Below are 19,060 nucleotides of genomic sequence, written 5' to 3' on the forward strand. Positions count from 1 at the left end.
TATACACTGCTTGCAAATATGAGAATAGCATTCACATACATAAATGAAGACATGCTAAGATGGATAATAACAGCATTCATTAGACCAACCCTGGAATATGCATCAGTAGTCTGGAGTCCTCATCTCAAAAAGCATATAGACAAGATTGAAAAAGTTCAAAGGGCCACTACAAGATGGATACCAAGCTTAAGGGACCTAAGCTACGAAGAAAGACTAAATAAACTGAATCTACCAACACTACAGGAGAGAAGGAAAAGAGGTGACATGATAATGCTATATAAATGCATAGCAGGAAAGGAGAAAATAGACATAAATGATTACTTAACATATGGAGAAGCATCAGCAAGAGGACACTGCAAAAAACTGCATAAGAAGAGAGGTGATAAAGACGTAAGGAAATTCAGTTTCCCAAACAGAGCAATTGATCAATGGAATGCACTACCGAATGAAATAGTGTGTGCCAAAACAATTCACAAATTTAAGGATATGTACGATAAATATGGTTTAAGACACGGGACAGTACGAGCTTGACTCATTCCTGTAAAGATACAATTAGGTAAGAACAAGCATGTATATACAGATACTGTTCACTCCAGGCGGCATTAGCATCTATGTTTAGGTGATCTGGTAGGTGGGGGCGCTCACCATCCACTCAGCCGATGTAGTGCCGCTCTTGGGTGTCTACCCTTTCCTCTCCTCCATCCTTCTTTCCTTCCTTCCTCTTCTGTCTTTCTTTACTTCATTTTTTCCTCACCCTTCTGCCTACAGGTAACTTTACACTCCCTCTTCTGTCTTTCTTTCCTTCATTCTTTCCTCTTCCTTCTGCCTGTGGGTGGCTCTACACTAAGTAACAAGCCAAATGGTTTCCTGTACACCAGGAAACCATTTACTATGCTGGGTGGAAATCATATAACCAAATTTTAGCACCTGGTGGTTTAGTGGGTAATTATGGCTCTTCAGTAAGATTGAGCAGGTGAAGGTCTGTATCCAAGGGGTGGTTGAGGTTCATTGCTCATGTAATGCCACCCAGAGATAAGGGAGGCTGGTCACTCTCATCTTAAATGTCAGGATCAACTTGCCTAGCCCCGGGATCCTACGTTCGTCATGAAGCAACGTAGGATTTTTTTTTTTTTTTTTTTTTTTATGCGAGGAAGAAGGAACCAAAGGCCATGGCCCGCAGGATTGGATGATTAATGAATGTAAAAAAAATAATATTAAAAATAATAATAATCATCATCACCATTATTCCCACCCAAGAGCAGGGTGAGGAGTAGCAATGTCCAGACAGCCCAAATTTGCCCAATCCAATGGGCCACGCTTCCATTCACTCATCATTCAAGCCCCCAGGGATCCTGGCTCAATCGGATACGCCAAAAACATTCACCACGTTCTGTTGCTTCACATAAACGTATCCGATTGAGTCAGTCCGGACGCTGCCACATTGAAAAGGGGTGCCAAAATCCCTGATCATGCACTTCTCCTCACAACATTCATCCAGCCAGCTTGATCTCTTAGTCTTACAATAACCTTGTAGCTTCCTGTAATGAAGTTTTGTAGATCAGTTATACATATATCAGACTTGTGGACAAGCGGTTGTTATATGTGAGTAGTTTTGTATGTAGATAATCTTCGTTCCCATTGTCATGCAATGACAGGAGAGGTAAAGATGAGTATGGGACTATTTATATTTGTCTTGGAAATATTAACAAAGTCTCTCACACACGAGTGAAGTATAAGTAGAGTTCCGCGAGCTACCTCCTTGTCTCGCTCTCTCTCTCTCTCTCTCTCTCTTCCACCCTCTCCCCCATGTTGCTAGGCCTTTCTCCCTATTACCTGTCAGTCCTATGGCCTCTCTCCTTCTGAGCTCTGCTTCCTAAATTCCTATTTTAGCAGGAGTTGTGTCACTTGGAATATTCTGATGTGAAGTTTCTAGAAGCCTGTGTGTGAGTATGTGTGTATGTGTGTGTATGGTCACGAGGCGCTGTCGTATGCCTATAAAGCATTCATTGAGTTAGAGTGTGTAAGCATGTTTAGCATTGCTCGATTCTCGCTGACACAATACCTATCTCATCCCCTGACTTGCTGCTTCTATCTGTCTGTCTGTCTGTCTATCTATCTATCTATCTATTATGATTTGTAATTAATTGTATTTATAATATGGAGTCCTAACATTGCTCGGTCACGCCGCTGGAGGTCCTCCGACAGCAATCATCATTGACATATTCTAATCTATTAGTACATAATATTGATTATAATATTGTATGCATATAATATTCATAGTAAATTGCAATGATCTAGTAATATTACATTTTAAACAAGTTGTATACATAACTGAACAAATGCAACAGTTGTTGTATGACATTTTGTAAGATGTGTATGTATAATAGACATATGCATATAATTGTGCAATGGTAATACTGCTAGGTTATTACATTACATATTGAGTTATACCTTTAGTAATGTCTAATATTTCACCTAACTTGTATGATGATTCTGGTAATACAGAATTGTGGTAAAATTGTATGATTTTACATAATATTGTAGTAACATTGTGGTAATACATAATTGTAACATTGTGAATTGTTACATAATTGTATTGTTACATTGTAGTAACATTGTAGTAATGCATAATTGTAACATTTTATGAACTGTTACATAATATTGTGGTAATGCATAATTGTGTTGGCCTTATAATTGTAGTTACATTTTGTTAATGCAACTGTTACATAACTGTGTTGGCCTTATAATTGTAGTTAATGTTACATAAAAGTTACATCTTGTTAATGACACTGTTACATAATTGTGTTGACCTTGTAACTGTAGTTACATTTTGTTAATGCAACTGTTACATAATTGTGCTGGCCTTATAACTGTAGTTACATCTTGTTAATGCAACTGTAACATAATTTTAGCAAGTGTAATATAATGCAATCGTTTGTCGTTACATAATTGTTACATGTCGTTTGTAGTTACATAATTGTAATAATTGCAGTCCTAACATTGAATCCGGTCATGCTGCGGGTCGATGATATGATGTGCCATGCCACTAGCTTGTGGAGACAACAATTGGCTTTTTTGTTTGTAGTTTATGTGGTATTTTGGCATTTGTAATAACACTTACACTTATTTTCATTTGTTTGTTATGTGATCTTACTCTATTTCTTTCTTTTTTCTTTCTTTTTTTTTTTTGTATTGATTTTCTATAGTTTGTATTTCTTCGTTTGTCTACGCTTCTTCTGTGTTGTTCATGGTTGCATAATTGCTGGTTAATTACCTTGGGACCCTTTTTAAGGTTTAGTTTATAATGCACAGATATTACTGAAAATATTATATAGCCCCATATTTTGTAAATGAATGAATATATACAGTGTAGAATATTTATTGTTGGTGCAAGTATATAATGAGTGAATTATGAAGATAATTGAAATAGGTATATGTATTTATGTTGTAATTATGTAGCATGTTTTATATGTTTGTGCAGAAGTTTTTTGTCTATCACTGTGTATTGTACTCTTGTTTGCAGAGGATACTGTGTTGTTGAGTGAAGACGAAGGGGAGCTGCAAGGCTTGGTAGATGAGTTTGGGAGAGTGTGTAAGAAACGGAATCTAAAGGTGAATGTAGGGAAGAGTAAAGTGATGGTCTTTGAGAGAGGTGAAGTCAGTGAATGTACAGCGAGGTTGGATGGTGAGGAATTGGAAAATGTGAGTATGTTTAAGTACTTGGGTAGTGTGATGAGTAAGGATGGAGGTTTGGAGGGTGAAGTGCTTGAAAGGGTACAGCAGGGAAGAAAGGTTGCTGGTTCTTTGAAAGCAGTGATAAGAAACAGGGAAGTGAGCATGGAAGTGAAAAAGTTACTACATGACAGTACTGTGATACCAACTCTAACATACGGAAGTGAAGCTTGGACGTTGTTGGAAGGACACAAGTCAAGAGTATGAGCAGTGGAAATGAGTTATTTAAGAGGAGCCTGTGGAGTCACATGGAGAGACAGGCTGACGAATGAGGATATAAAGGAGCGTTGTGGTGTTGATGTGGATGTGACAGGAAGCGTTATGAGGAACACACTGAGGTGGTTTGGCCATGTGGAGAGGATGGAGGGTGAAAGACTGACGAAGAGAGTGTATGTGAGTGAGGTGGAGGGGGGAAGAGGGAAGAGGAGGCCGAGGATGAGATGGAGGGATGGGGTGGAGAGGTATATGAGAGAGGGGGGTGTGAGTTGGGAGCAGGGTAGTGAAATGGTGGGGGAAAGGGCGACTTGGAGGCGATTTGTTTGTGGCCACCCCAAACGGGATTGAGGCGTCTGGCAATAGATAGATAGATAGAATTAACTATGTAACTCTCTAGTTTTTACCGTGATGGGAATGGTGTTAGAGATGGTGCAGGTGGTGAGTTGACTGACGTGGCATCTTTTCAGCAAGCACATACGATGACATTGACTTCCCACACTGGTAGCTGTGGTGAGTGAATGAGTAGTGATGAGTAACTTGAGTGAAGATGAGTGAGTAAGATGAGTTGTGAATATGGACTTGGTATTTGCTTCGTTTTCTTGACCTCTTCACTCCTGCATCAGCGGTGGAGGTTGGTTGGATGTAGCAGAGAGAGGAGGGTGAGGTCTGGTGGTTGTGAGTTGTGTCTCATTCTTCGTTTGTTTGTTTTCTTTTTCTTTTTCGATGTATTCTCGGTCCTTTTCTCTTGTGATATACTCGTTGTGGGATGAAGACTGCCGCTACTTGTAGGTGCATGTAGAAGATTATACAGACGACTCGTAGAGTTGTTACTCGTAGTTGATTGTAGATGGTTGTAGTTTGTCGGTTCGTCGCAGAAATTGCAAGATTGTTTGTATCAATATTTTGTTAAACTACTGGCAAGACGTCGTGTGATCACTTCTAAATCAGCATGATGATCGTGGAGACGGAGGGGGGGTTGGAGAGAATACTGTCAGGAGCTGGTTGTGACACCCCCCCCCCAATCTTGATAATGCAGAATCAACTGTACAGTCGTAGACTTGTAGACTCTTAGGCTTGTAGACTTGTATGTTTGTAGACTTGTAGACTCGTAGGCTTGTAGCTTGTATTTTGTAGGAATTCACTGTAGCTTCGTAGACGAGGTTCGTACGTTCACTGCCGCCATATCTTACAATAACTTTGTAGCTTCTTGTAGTGAAGGTTTGTAGATCAGTTATACATATATCAGACTTGTGGACAAGCGGTTGTTATACGTGAGTAGTTTTGTAAGTAGATAATCTTCGTTCCCATTGTCATGCAATGACAGGAGAGGTAAAGATGAGTATGGGACTATTTTTATTTGTCTTGGAAATATTAACAAAGTCTCTCACACACGAGTGAAGTATAAGTAGAGTCCTGCGAGCTCTCTCTTCCACCCTCTCCCCCATGTTGCTAGGCCCTTCTCCCTACTACCTGTTGGTTCTATGGCCTCTCTCCTTCTGAGCTCTGCTTCCTAAATTCCTATTTTAGCAGGAGTCATGTCACTTGGAATATTCTGATGTGAAGTTTCTAGAAGCCTGTGTGTGAGTATGTGTGTGTATGGTCACGAGGCGCTGTCGTGTGCCTATTAAGCATTTCTTGAGTTAGAGTGTGTAAGCATGTTTAGCACTGCTCGATTCTCGCTGACACAATACCTATCTCATCCCCTGACTTGCTGCCTCTATCTGTCTGTCTGTCTATCTATCTATCTATCTATTATGATTTGTAATTACAGGTAACTCGCACGGAACACGATCTCACGGAACGCGCTCGCAGTTATACACGGTAAGGGCTGGGATACATATAAGACAACGTAAGATTAAAAAACCATTATGAAAACTACAAATTAACGCAGGAGAGGCCTTTGAAAGATCAAATCCTCGAACGTCACCGCAGCGCGCGGTTTGTTTTGATTACGTGACGATCTAGGCGGGAAATTATTCAGTGAGTGAGACATTCCCGAGTACAGTAGCACAGTATTTGTAAGTTAAATATTTACAGTACTGTACTGTTCTGGTAAGTTTATGTGCAACTTAAAGTTCTATTATATAACGTTAAAGCAAGAAATAAAGTCTTATAACCAGTTTACCTGATAGGCGTCAGAATACTGCCTTTTTTATTTGTTCGTTTTTTACACAGTACTGTACAGTATTTGTAAGTTAAATATTTACTGTTCTCGTATGTACTGTACTTGTAAGCCCTTAAATAAAGTTAAATCATTAAATAAAGCCTTATAACCAGTTAACCCGAATTATATGATTACCCATGATCGGCGTCGGAATATTGCCTTTTTTGTTTGTTCGTTAAACTCTTACTGTACTGCTTTTCTACAGTACTGTATTTGTAAGTTAAATATTTACTGTTCTGGTATGTACTTGTAAGCAATTAAAGCATTAAATAAAGCCTTGTAACCAATTAACCTGATTTATATGATTACCCATGATCGGCGTCGGAATATTGCCTTTTTTGTTTGTTCGTTAAAGACTTATAATAAGAGAAAAATACATTTTTGTCTTGGTATCTTTACCTATTTGCTCAGGTTTGCTGTAATGGTCTGGATCATTTGATGCATTGCAACATGTAGAAAACTGTGAAAACTTTCGGGAAGTGAACGAAAATCTGGGACATGAGACTGACCTTGACTTCACCCTCTCATGTCATGTATCATCTGTCAGTTCACCACCTGCTATCGTGATGAGTGGATCTATGATTTTTTCGCTCGTGGCCATGCCTAACCACACATAGTTACACCCATTATCTCGACCCAGACAGAAAATACAACCTTTTTCCTCCCTTGCAAAACACAAACAACCACCCTGTTTACGAGACAGCAATATATATTGCGAAAATAACAAGGTAAAATGATAAAGATGAACGAAAAATGATAGAGAAAGATGAACATGTTATGACGGAAGAAGTACGTTTTCCCCGTCTGTAAACGTATTTATTTCTGCTTTGTATCTGTATTCGTAATATTTAGACTTATTGTTAGTTCTGAAACTGCATCACGATTCTATTTTTAGCCATTCTCGTGGTGTGGGAGCTGGAAGTTGTGACACAACTTCCTTGTTGCTAATCGGACTGACCCTCCACTTTATTCTCCCGTGGCAGAGTCTAGCCTTGGAGGACGTGGAGTTTTCTCGTTTAGGACTGAAAATTCAACTCTTTCGCTCCCTTTTCCAAGCATGGGCACAACCATAACGTAAAAAATAACTCGAAACTACCATAAACATATATCAAAAAGGTGAAAATGTATTCATAACATTTTTTTTTCCAGCCATTCCTAACAGATTATGTACTAAAATCATTCGATATCACAGTACTGCATTTCTAAGTTAAATATGTACTGTTCTGGTATGTACTTGTAAGTTAAAGCACTGGTACCAGTTAACCTGATTTATATGATTACCTATGATCGGCGTCGGAATATTTCCTTGTGTTTACGTACAGTATTTGTGTGTTGAAGTTTTGCTCTGGAGTACTGTATTTGTGAGTTATAACATTAAATAAACCTTCTAACCACTTAAAGTGCTTTCTAGTGATTACCAGTGACAGATAACAGCAAAACAACACATTTGGGGGGTCTAGGGAGCAAAATACGAAGTAGTTTAAATATACGCGATTTTGCACCTAACACGGCACGGTAGGAACGAAACCCACGTGTTCCGTGCGAGTTACCTGTAATTGTATTTCTAATATGGAGTCCTAACATTAGTTCCCTAGCCTCACCGACTTCCAAACCTCTCTTCCTCACACACTCATTCACCATATCTCTCCACCTTCTCCTTGACATACCTCGCCTCCTCTCTCCTACAAATTCATTCAGATATACCTTTTTTCACCACTCTATTGTTATCCATTCTCTCCACATGACCATACTATCTCAGTACATTCTCTTCAATTCTGGTGTCCACCAACATCCTTACTGCGCATCTTTCACGGATCACATTATTTCGTATCCTATCCACCCTCAGTACTCCACATACATTCCTCAGCAGTCCCATCTCCACTGCTTTTACTCTCAACTTTTCATTTTCATGCCAAACCATAGTCTCATATCCATATATTAAAGTTGGCACTAACAGTCCCTCATGTAAGCCTCGTGCAGCTGCAACACTCATGCCTCTGTTACTTATCAAGGCCTTCATTGCACCAGCTACTTTTCTTTCTTGTGTCACTCTACGTTCCACTTCTTTTGCACATTTTCCTCTCTTTTCTATCACTGTACTCAGGTATTTGAACTCTCTCACCAAATCCAGTCTCTCTCCATTCACTGTAACATCAGACTGGGAGTCACCTTCTCTCTCAATAACCATCACTTTACTCTTTTCCACATTTACCCTCAAGGCACGATGCTCACAGACATCAGCAAAACTCTGCACTAGCCTACCAAGTTCTTGTCTGGTATTTGCAAGCAGTACTGCATCATCAGCATACAACAAATTTGAGATATTCCATCCATCACCATACATTACCAACGCCATCCCTCTCTCCATTACTCGTGTTTTTACTTCTCTCATCACCCCAACCATATATATATATTCAACAACCATGGGGACATCAAACAACCTTGTCGCAAGCCCACATCCATCGTGAACCATTCACTTAGATGCCCATTAACCTTTACACATGCTTCGCTACCATCATAAAAACTCTTGACCGCACCTAGCAGCTTACCATCTACATTGTACATGTGCAAAACTTTCCACAATCCCTCTCTGTCTACTTTGTTGTATGCTTTTTCCAGATCCATGAATGCCATAAACACCTTATAGTCCTTCTCACAAGCCTTCTCTGCTATGTATCTCCCTGCAAATATTTGATCCACACATCCCCTGCCACTCCTAAAGCCACCCTGTTCATCAATCACTGGGACTTCTGATAGCTTTCTTACTTTATAATAATTCTTCCATATATCTTCCCTACCACACTCAATAAAGTTATGGCACGATAATTCTTGCACTCACTTCACTCACCTTTACTTTTGTACAGGGGTACAATCACAGCCTTTTTCCACTCTGTTGGCACAGTTTCACTCATCCATGCCTTCTTACACATCTTCAACAAGCACTTCATTCCACTCTCTCCACTACACTTAAGCATCTCTGCATACACCTCATCAACTCCAGCTACTTTCCCATTTTTCAGCCGTTTCACAGCACTCTTCACCTGAGTGAGTGTCACGTCTCCTGGCACTGCATTCCTTCTCTGTACACCCCCAAAACCAATCATGTTTACAGCCACTCTGCTCTCTCTACTCCCATTTATCAGGCTTTGAAAATATTCTTTCCACCTGGTCCTTACTTCATCCCCATGAGTTAATAATCTACCACCTACATCCTTCACACCACCACATTTCTTTCCGCTTTCACTTCAACATTTTCGCACCTCTTTCCAGAATAACTTCATATTTTCAGAATAGTTCGCATTCATTTTACTTCCTAGATCATCATTTACCTCCTTCTTTTTCCTCTTCACTAGTATCTTTACATGCTTCTTGCTCTCAATATTTTCAGTTCTTATTTCAACTGAGCCCCTTATTCCGTAACCACTTTAGCCACTTCTTCCTCTTTACCTCCACCGCTCTCTTAACCTCCTCATTCCACCATGCCGTACCTTTCTTCTTTGTTATTACTCTTGCCACACCACACACCACTTTAGCATTCCTAATTAAGCAATCCCTATATGCATTCCAAAGGCTGTACAGATCCATTTCACTGATTCTAACTCCTCCTCTACTTTGGTCCTGTAATCATCTGCCATTTCTTTGATCTTCAGCTTCTCAACTTTCAGTCTTTCCCCCTGACTGCTCCTCTCTCTCTCCAGATCCACCTCACTCCTCTCAGCTTGATCTTGCATACCACAATCAAATGATCTGAAAGACCTCCACATCATCCTCTCATGGTCCTCGTATCAGCAACCATTCCCATCATCGACCTCTCTATGAGCATGCAATCAATCAGGCTCCTTTCAACACGATTCCCATTTCCACTATACCATGTATAATTATGTGCATCCCTGTGTTTGAAATACAAGTTACAAATGCACAACCTCCTCTCCTGACACATATCCTTCTGTCGTTTCCCATTATCATTGTCTCCTGGTACTCCATAACAACCCATTATGTCATCCTCAGGACCAGTGCCTACTCTTCCATTCATATCCCCCTTTTCCATCACTTTCTAGCTCCTGGGCATTTATCCCACTACTTCACCCAGCTCGTCCCAAAACTTGTCTTTCTCTTTTTTCACTCCTGTACATAATAATAAAAAATAAAAAAAATGGTGAACCACTTGAATCTGGCAAACATTATTTTGAATTCACTCCTGCTGCTGCCAGACTTTGAAAAATTAATAAATAAATGAACTATCTATCTATCTATTGCCATCTATCTATCTATAAATGAACTAAAATAAATAAATAAAACCAGTAACTGCCAAATTCCACTCTGCCTGCTTCTGAGTGGAGGGGCTTAAGGACAGACTACTGTTAGTCCATAACATATAAGGACAGGGGACCGACCTATGCGCCTGGTAATGTTTACATGACAGAAAAACCTCTGGCCACAACTTGATATTGAAACGCGGCATGTAATATACAGAACACAACCATATGCTCTGATATGAATGCTCTACCAATTGTGTCGCATCTTTAGGTTGTCACTGCAGTGGTTCACATCATACAATAAACTTACCTTGAATTTTCTCCTGAGATGGACTGGAGGTGCCATTTTCAGATTTCTGGGGACGACTTCTGTCTGACACCGAGCCTTCGTTCATGAAGTCAATATCGAGATCACCACTATTTGACACTGCACCTGTGAGGGAATGGGCACTATAGTGTTTTTGTTTTGCTTATGGGTCTGACTCTGGGAACAGGCTTCATCTGTGGTGTACGATCTACCTCACTGGGGCAGGAATTTTTACAACACACCAAGAAGTTTCTCATAGGTGAAGTGTCATGTAATTTTTATATCATGCTATTCATAAACTCTCATTTCCCCTAAGGTTGAGCTCACAAACAAAAGAATTGTCCCCACTATGAATGAAATTCACGTACTTCCTGATCCATTTACCATGATGCTAACGCCTGAGGAAGGCTTATGCGTGTCAAGAAAAACTGGTTCTTGATGCTAAAGCCAAATGCAACGCTGATAGTGGCTAAAGGACGAGGGGAAAAGATGATATAAAGTATCCAAAGCCGAACATCAGGCTCAAGTTATGGTTTGTTAGATTAAGTGGCAATTCACTCAGGTTTTGAGTCTTGCTTGTATAGTTGCCAGCTGTCCAACAACTGAGAAATTTCTAACCACAATATCTCCATAACTATGATGAGTTGAGAAAAAATATTTCATGGGCAGGTGTACAATACTAATTTCAAGACGATGTACATCTCAAATAATTTTGCAACAGTTGCTAAATTGGCCATACTGCTGTAGTCCATGAGTAAAAATAAAGAGACCAATGTACTTTGCTGTACGGTATATAATTACTACTTACTCTGTGAGGGAAATCTGGCTTCTGGCTGTGATGTAGAGGTAGACTCCTCTAGTACTGATGTGGCTGTGTTTAATATCACAGAGAATAGACCTGGAGGAGTCAGACTGATCAACAGCTTATGCACCCTCTCACTATGTAATCTGGCTTCGTCCTGAAATTATAATAAAAATAATAATAATAATAATAATAATAATAATAACAACAACAACTAAGGGCCCCCCATGGGGTGAATTACACCAGCCGTGAGGCAATATATATCTGGCACGGCTTGGAATGTGACCTTGACCTTGACCTACTTTCACCAATTTCAAACTCGTAGATTTTCATCTCTACTATACACCTGTAAAATTTTGTGATGATATCTTGAGTGGTTGTGAAGTTATTGTGGTTACAGACACACAAACCTTGACCTACTTTCATCACACTCATTGAAGACTTTCATCCCTGCTACACACTTGTAAAAATTTGTGATGATATATTGAGCGGTTGCAAAGCTATTGTGCTAACAAACACACAGACAAACTGAAAACAATACTTGTAGGAGATTTACATCCGTACAACACACCTGTAAAATTTTGTGATGAAATCTTGAGTGGTTACGAAGTCATCATGGTAACTGAGAGACAAACACTGACCTACTTTCACCAATTTTGAACTTGAGATCGCTTTTTCTCCCTACTACACACCCGTAAAATTTTGTGATGACATCTTGAGTGCTTGCTAAGTTACCATGCTAGGTAAATACACAAGCGAACAGCCAGAGCGAATGGACATCTCTAGATATTTCCAGCCACAGCTGCAAACCTTAAGTAGTTTTCAGGAATTATGTTTGTCCTGTCTCCTATGGTCTTGTTTTAAGTTTAAAATACTGTAAGTTAATACAGACTGCCAAAAAAGATTTACTGGCAAGAGTATACATGAATGTTTGTAATATTTTCGGTAACAGCTGTTTTTGGTACTGTAACTAACCTCAAACATGGCCGATAATGTAAATATTGAGGGACTCGAATTTCCAGGATTTGTTAGAAATACTAATGTGGTCTTGTTTTAAGTTTAAAATACTGTAAGTTAATACAGACTGCCAAAAAAGATTTACTGGCAAGAGTATACATGAATGTTTGTAATATTTTCGGTAACAGCTGTTTTTGGTACTGTAACTAACCTCAAACATGGCCGATAATGTAAATATTGAGGGACTCGAATTTCCAGGATTTGATAGAAATACTAATGTCATGGATCTGGTTAAAACACTGATTATGAGGATTAGTGAACTTGAAAAGAAAGTAGAGAATCAAGTGTTAAAAGACGTGTCTGAAAATACGGAGATTACTATATAGGGTCTGATCCAGTCCAATGTGACGGCAAATGAGGAGATCAGGAATTTCTATCTATCTATCTATTGCCAGACGCCTCAATCCCGTTTGGGGTGGCCACAAACAAATCGCCTCCAAGTCGCCCTGTCCCCCGCCATTTCACTGCCCTGCTCCCAACTCATACCCCTCTCTCTCATATACCTCTCCACCCCATCCCTCCATCTCATCGTCGGCCTCCCCCTCCCTCTTCCCCCCTCCACCTCACTCACATACACTCTCTTCGTCAGTCTTTCACCCTCCATCCTCTCCACATGGCCAAATCACCTCAGTGTGTTCCTCATAACGCTTCCTATCACATCCACATCCACACCACAACACTCCTTTATATCCTCATTCGTCAGCCTGTCTCTCCATGTGATTCCACAGGCTCCTCTTAAATAACTCATTTCCACTGCTCTTACTCTTGACTTGTGTCCTTCCAACAACGTCCAAGCTTCACTTCCATACGTTAGAGTTGGTATCACAATAATGTCATGTAGTAACTTTTTCACTTCCATGCTCACTTCCCTGTTTCTTATCACTGCTTTCAAAGAACCAGCAACCTTTCTTCCCTGCTGCACCCTTTCATGCACTTCACCCTCCAAACCTCCATCCTTACTCATCACACTACCCAAGTACTTAAACGTACTCACATTTTCCAATTCCTCACCATCCAACCTCGCTGTACATTCACTGACTTAACCTCTCTCAAAGACCATCACTTTACTCTTCCCTACATTCACCTTTAGATTCCGTTTCTTACACACATTCCCAAACTCATCCACCAAGCCTTGCAGCTCCCCTTCATCTTCACTCAACAACACTGTATCACCTGCAAACAACAGTACAGGGAGTTTCCAAACACTATCCTCTCTCACTAGGGCCACTCCAACATCCACTACACTACCTTGTACCTCTTTTATTACCCCATCCATGTACAGATTGAACAACCATGGAGACTTGACACATCCCTGTTTCAACCCAACTTTCAAAGAGAAAAATTCACTTAGTTCACCATCCACACCCACTGCAGCCTTCGCACCATCGTACATACTCTTCACAGCATTCAACAACTTCCCATCTACTCCATATATTCTTAATACTTTCCACAATCCTTGTCTATCCACCCTGTCATATGCTTTCTCCAAATCCATGAAAGCCGCATACAACTTCTTTCCCTTCTTTAGAAACTTTTCCACTAAAGATCTAAGAATGAATATCTGATCAACACAACCTCTTCCCTTCCTAAAGCCTCCCAGTTCTTCTCCAACTAATTTCTCTGTTCTTTCTCTAACTGTCAATAAGTACCCTACCATACACTTTTCCTATTATACTAAGAAGACAAATGCCCCTATGATTACCACACACTTCTTTTTCCCCTTTTCCTTTGTACAAGGGAATAATTATACCTGAGTTCCAATCCTCCGGGACTCTACCCTCCTCCCAGGCCAATCTGCACATCTTCCACATCCATTCTACTACTATCTCTCCCCCATGCTTCAGCATTTCACCACACACTCCATCAATTCCTGGGGCTTTCCCCAATTTAACTTTCTTCATTCCTTCCACAACTTCTATCCTACTGATTTCTTCCTGTCTTCTCACCTCCCTCCTTCTTCCAGCCATTCCCCAGCCACTTATACTCGCATTACTTCCATCCTCTATGTTCAACAATTCCTTAACGTGTTCTCTCCATCTGCTCACTTTTTCTCCCTTCTCCACTAGTAATCTCCCATTTTTATCTTTCACTCCCCTGCTAACTTCACTTCCACCCTGTCTTACTCTTTTCACCTCTTTCCAGAACATTTTCTTACAGTCCCTCCACTTTACACTCAAATTCCTTCCAAATTCCTCATCCACTCTCTTCTTACTCTCTCTTACTAATCTTTTCACCTCTCTCTTTCTTTCTACATATGACTCTCTCTTCTGCCTCTCAACTTCTTCCACGCCCCTATTTCTCATCCATTCATTGTATGCTTTCTTCTTTTGTGCCGCAGCCAGTCTCACCTCTTCAGTCCACCACGCTGTTCCTTGCACTCCCTTCCGTCTTCTCTTCCTGCCACACATCACATCACATGCTGCACATATTTCTTCTGTAAATATCCTACACACACTTTCCAGGTCTTCCATCTGCTCCAATTCATATTTGCCCACTCGTTCCTCAACTTCTCTCTTATACTCTGCCTTTTTTGAATTTGAAATGTGAGAATATCGAATTGAGGAGAGAACTAGAAGAGAGTACTAATAAAAAGGAGAAGGTGAGTAGTGTATTAGAAGAGCATAAGACAAAGTGGGCACACGTAGAAGAAGAACAGAAAGAAGTGGTCAGCTTAAAAGAAATCATCCAGGAAGAAAGGAAAATGAACAAGAAAAAATGGAAGAAAATGTAATGAAAATACTGAAGAAAAAAGAGAAAATAGTGAGAGAAACTGCAGAAAGGAACAGATGTGTGGTTATATTTGGAAACAGGGAGGAGGGAGAAAAGGTTAGATCTGTTAGACTCAAGAGAGACACGAACCTGGTGAGAAGAATATTAGGCAAGATTGATCCCAAAGGAGACAAGTGGGAAAAAGAAATTGAGGAAGAAATGAGGATAGGGCCTTATAAGAAAGAGGAAACATGACCAATAAGAGTCAAGTTGTCATCAGAAAGTGTAGTAAATGATATACTTAAAGTGACCTGGAAACTAAGCAAAGAGGCAGGGATGGAAAATATTATAAGAAAAGATTTGAATGAAGAAGAAAGAGAAGTTTTAAAATCATTGAAGGAACAATTAAAGGGAAAAAATGATAAGATGACAGAGGAAGAATGTAATAATCTTTTTTGGAGAGTGATGGATATGAAAGTAAGGAAGTGGTATGCGAGGAAATAGAAGTGAAGGAAAATAAGGGGGATGGCTATGAAAGATCAGAAATTGAGGAAGTGGTACCGACGGAGAGAAGGAGAGAAAGAGGATATAAAAAACATCAAAATAATTTGAAGGTGTTATATACTAATGCTGATGGTTTAATATCGGCAAGGCTTGAAATGAATGATTTCTAAAGAGAACATGAACCTGTAATATCGGCAATGCTTGAAATTAACGATTTCTAGAGAGAACATGAACCTGATGTCATGTGCTTTGTAGGGACCAAATTAAGAGAAGATATTCATGTTCATTTGGGAGATGGTAAATACAAACTGTGGAGAAGAGACAGAAAAGAAAAAATGGGAGGAATGATGATACCAGTGAACAACAACATAAATGTAGATACCGTGAAAATGGGAGAAGGCAGGGCTGAAGTGATATATATGAAATTAGAAACTGGAGAGAATGGCAAGAGAGATATGGCGGTAGTGTATGTTCCCCTTAAGATGAGAGCATGGAATGATGACGATTAACAGTAGATGTTGTCAGATATGGCTAGTTATTTACAAAAAATAATTGAGAAAAACAACAATATAATTTTGGTGCGTGACTTTAACTGTAAAGAGGTGAACTGGGAGGAATGGGACTCAGGAGGCAGTGAGGATTAGTGGGGCACTATATTATTAAATATAATAGAGTAATGAATAATGTGATGACGCAATGGGTCAAAGAAGAGACACGGTTCCAAGGTGAGGACACACCAGCAAGGTTAGATTTACTGTTTACCAAAGAAACTGATGTAACAGAATCGTTGAAATATTTCTGTCCTATAGGAAAAAGTGATCATGTGGTCACTGAGTACCACATGATAATAGGGAACGTCGAGCCAAGAGACGAGCTTCATAGGCAGGGAAGATACAACTTTGGGAAAGCAAATTTTACAGGACTGAGAAAATTTTTTGAAAATGCGGATTGGAGAAAATTCAGAGAAACAGGAGAGATACAGAGGAAGTGGGATATCTTTCTAGATCTTTATAATTTGGGAGTGGAAAATTTTGTACCAAGAGTAAGAGGGAAAGAAAACAGGAAAAAGGAGTGGTTTAATAGCAGGTCTATGATAGCAAAAAAAGAGAGAGATAAGGCGTGGAACAACTGGAGAAAGAGAGGTAACAACAGAATAAAGGAAGAATATAAAAGAACTAGAAATGAATACACAAGAATACGTAGAGAAGAAGAAAGGAATTTTGAAAAAGGTATAATAAACAAATGCAAGGATGAACCTAAACTGTTTTATAGATTTGTTAATGGCAAACTGAAACAAAAGGAAGGAATCACCAAACTGAAAGTAAAAGGAGAGGTCTATAAAGATGCAGCAATGCAAGCTGAAATAATGAACAAATGTTTCCAATCGGTTTTCACTAATGAAAAAGAGTTTGTGGAAGGGGAGGGAGTGATTAGAAATGTACCAGTGATAAAAGATATAAAAGTGGAGGAACAGGAAGTGTATAAATTACTGGAAACTCAAGATGTAAGGAAAGCCCCAGGACCTGATGGAATTTCTGATTGGGTACTGAAGGAATGCAGAGAACAACTGGCGGATAACATTCACAGTATAATCGTGTGTTCTCTGGAAGAGGGGAAAGTGCTACAAGAATGGAAGATGGCAAATGTGGCACCAATTTAAAAGGGAGGAAACAGGGAAGAACCCCTGAATTATAGACCAGTGTCTCTAACCAGCATGGTCACAAAATTGTGTGAGAGAATCCTGAAAGACAGATGGATAAAATATCTAGAAGAGATGAATATTTTGGCTGAATGTCAGTTTGGATTCAGAAGTGAAAGGTCATGTGTTTCCAACTTGTTGAGCTTTTACTCAAGAGCGATTGATGTGATACAGGAGAGAGATGGTTGGGTGGACCGTGTGTACTTAGACATAGAGAAGGCCTTCGACAAGGTACCTCATAAGAGACTAATGTGGAAACTAGAATATATAGGAGGACTGAAGGAGAAACTCCTGGAATGGATGAGAGACTTTTTGAGAGACAAATAAATGAGGATAGTAATAAAGGATAGGATGTCTGGATGGAGGGAAGTAACAAGTGAAGTCCCTCAAGGCTCAGTGTTGGCGCCAGTAATGTTCCTGATTTACATAAATGATATGGTAGATGGAGTGAACAGTTATGGAAGTCTGTTTGCTGGTGGTGTAAAGATCTTGAGGAAGGTAGAGGTTGAGGAGGATTATAAAATGCTGCATGAGGATCTGGATAGGATACATGACTGGAGCCGGATGTGGGAATTGAAATTTAATGCAATGAAATGTAAAATACTGGAAATGGGTAAAAGTACCAGGAGGCCATCACTGAATCATTTGTTGGGTAATGAATTAATCACAAAAATGAGAGAAGAGAAAGATCTGGGAGTGCTGGTCCAAGATAGTTTGTCACCTGAAAAACACATTAACAAGATAGTTAGAGAGACGTATAAACTCTTGACTAACATAATAGTAGCATTTCATTATATGGATAAGGAGATGATGAAAAAATTGACAGTGGCCATGATCTGCCTTAGGTTAGAATACGCAGCGGTAGTGTGGTCCCCACACAAAAAGAAAGATATAAACAAGATTGAGAGAATACAAAGAAGAGCAACCAAGATGGTCCCCAGTCTGGCAGATCTGTCATACAGAGAGAGGCTGGAAAAGCTGGATTTGCCTTCCTTAGAGGAAAGGAGAAAGAGGGGAGACATGATTGCAGTGTTTAGGACCATGATAGGAGTAGATAAAATTGACCGAGAAGATCTATTTGTATGGGATAAGAAAGCAACAAGAGGACACGGAATGAAATTGAAAAAGTCAAGCTGCTTGAGGGATATCAAGAAATATAGCTTTCCTTACAGAAGTATACACTTATGGAATAGCCTGGTCAAAGAGATCGTCCAGTCTAAAAATTAAACGAATTTAAAGCTAAATTTGACTGAGAAACAGTGATGGGAACCCACAAGCATAACACGTTTTGTGTATATCATCCATCCATCCATTGCCAGATGCCATGTATCCCAAACGGGGTGGTCAAGGGCTTAGAGTTAATTGTTTTACAGGGAGGGGCACTAATCCTCCACCAACCCCACTTGACACGTGGGGATGCCAACAGCATCTGGTGTTCCCAGGCGGTCACCCATCCAAGTACTAACCAGATATCACAATTAGGTATATTTGGTAAATACATAAATATTTGGAACAACTTAGACGAAAAGGTGGTGCAGGAGAAAAATATTCATGAGTGTAAAAGTAGACTAGATAAATGTGGATATGGAGAAAGGACAACATGAGGATTGCTCCATACCTGTATACTACAAATAGGTAAATACACACACACACA

The 19,060-nt window shown here is 39.8% G+C and overlaps 1 protein-coding gene across 1 annotated transcript in view; it reads right to left on the reverse strand.

Annotated features, from left to right (window-relative positions):
* Nucleotides 1-19,060, reverse strand: part of LOC145416941 (serine-protein kinase ATM-like) — a 505,436-nt gene that overhangs the window by 330,765 nt on the left and 155,611 nt on the right. The window contains exons 17-18 of the mRNA XM_080285796.1: nt 11,484-11,634; nt 10,679-10,801 (exon numbers count right to left, since the gene is read on the reverse strand). Coding sequence (XP_080141922.1) covers nt 10,679-10,801; nt 11,484-11,634 — 274 coding nt within the window. The remainder of the gene's footprint in view (nt 1-10,678; nt 10,802-11,483; nt 11,635-19,060) is intronic.

The sequence above is a fragment of the Coenobita brevimanus genome, chromosome 108, assembly GCF_032717465.1.
Source record: "Coenobita brevimanus isolate Jiangsu-jjx chromosome 108, ASM3271746v2, whole genome shotgun sequence".
Classification (NCBI taxonomy): domain Eukaryota; kingdom Metazoa; phylum Arthropoda; class Malacostraca; order Decapoda; family Coenobitidae; genus Coenobita; species Coenobita brevimanus.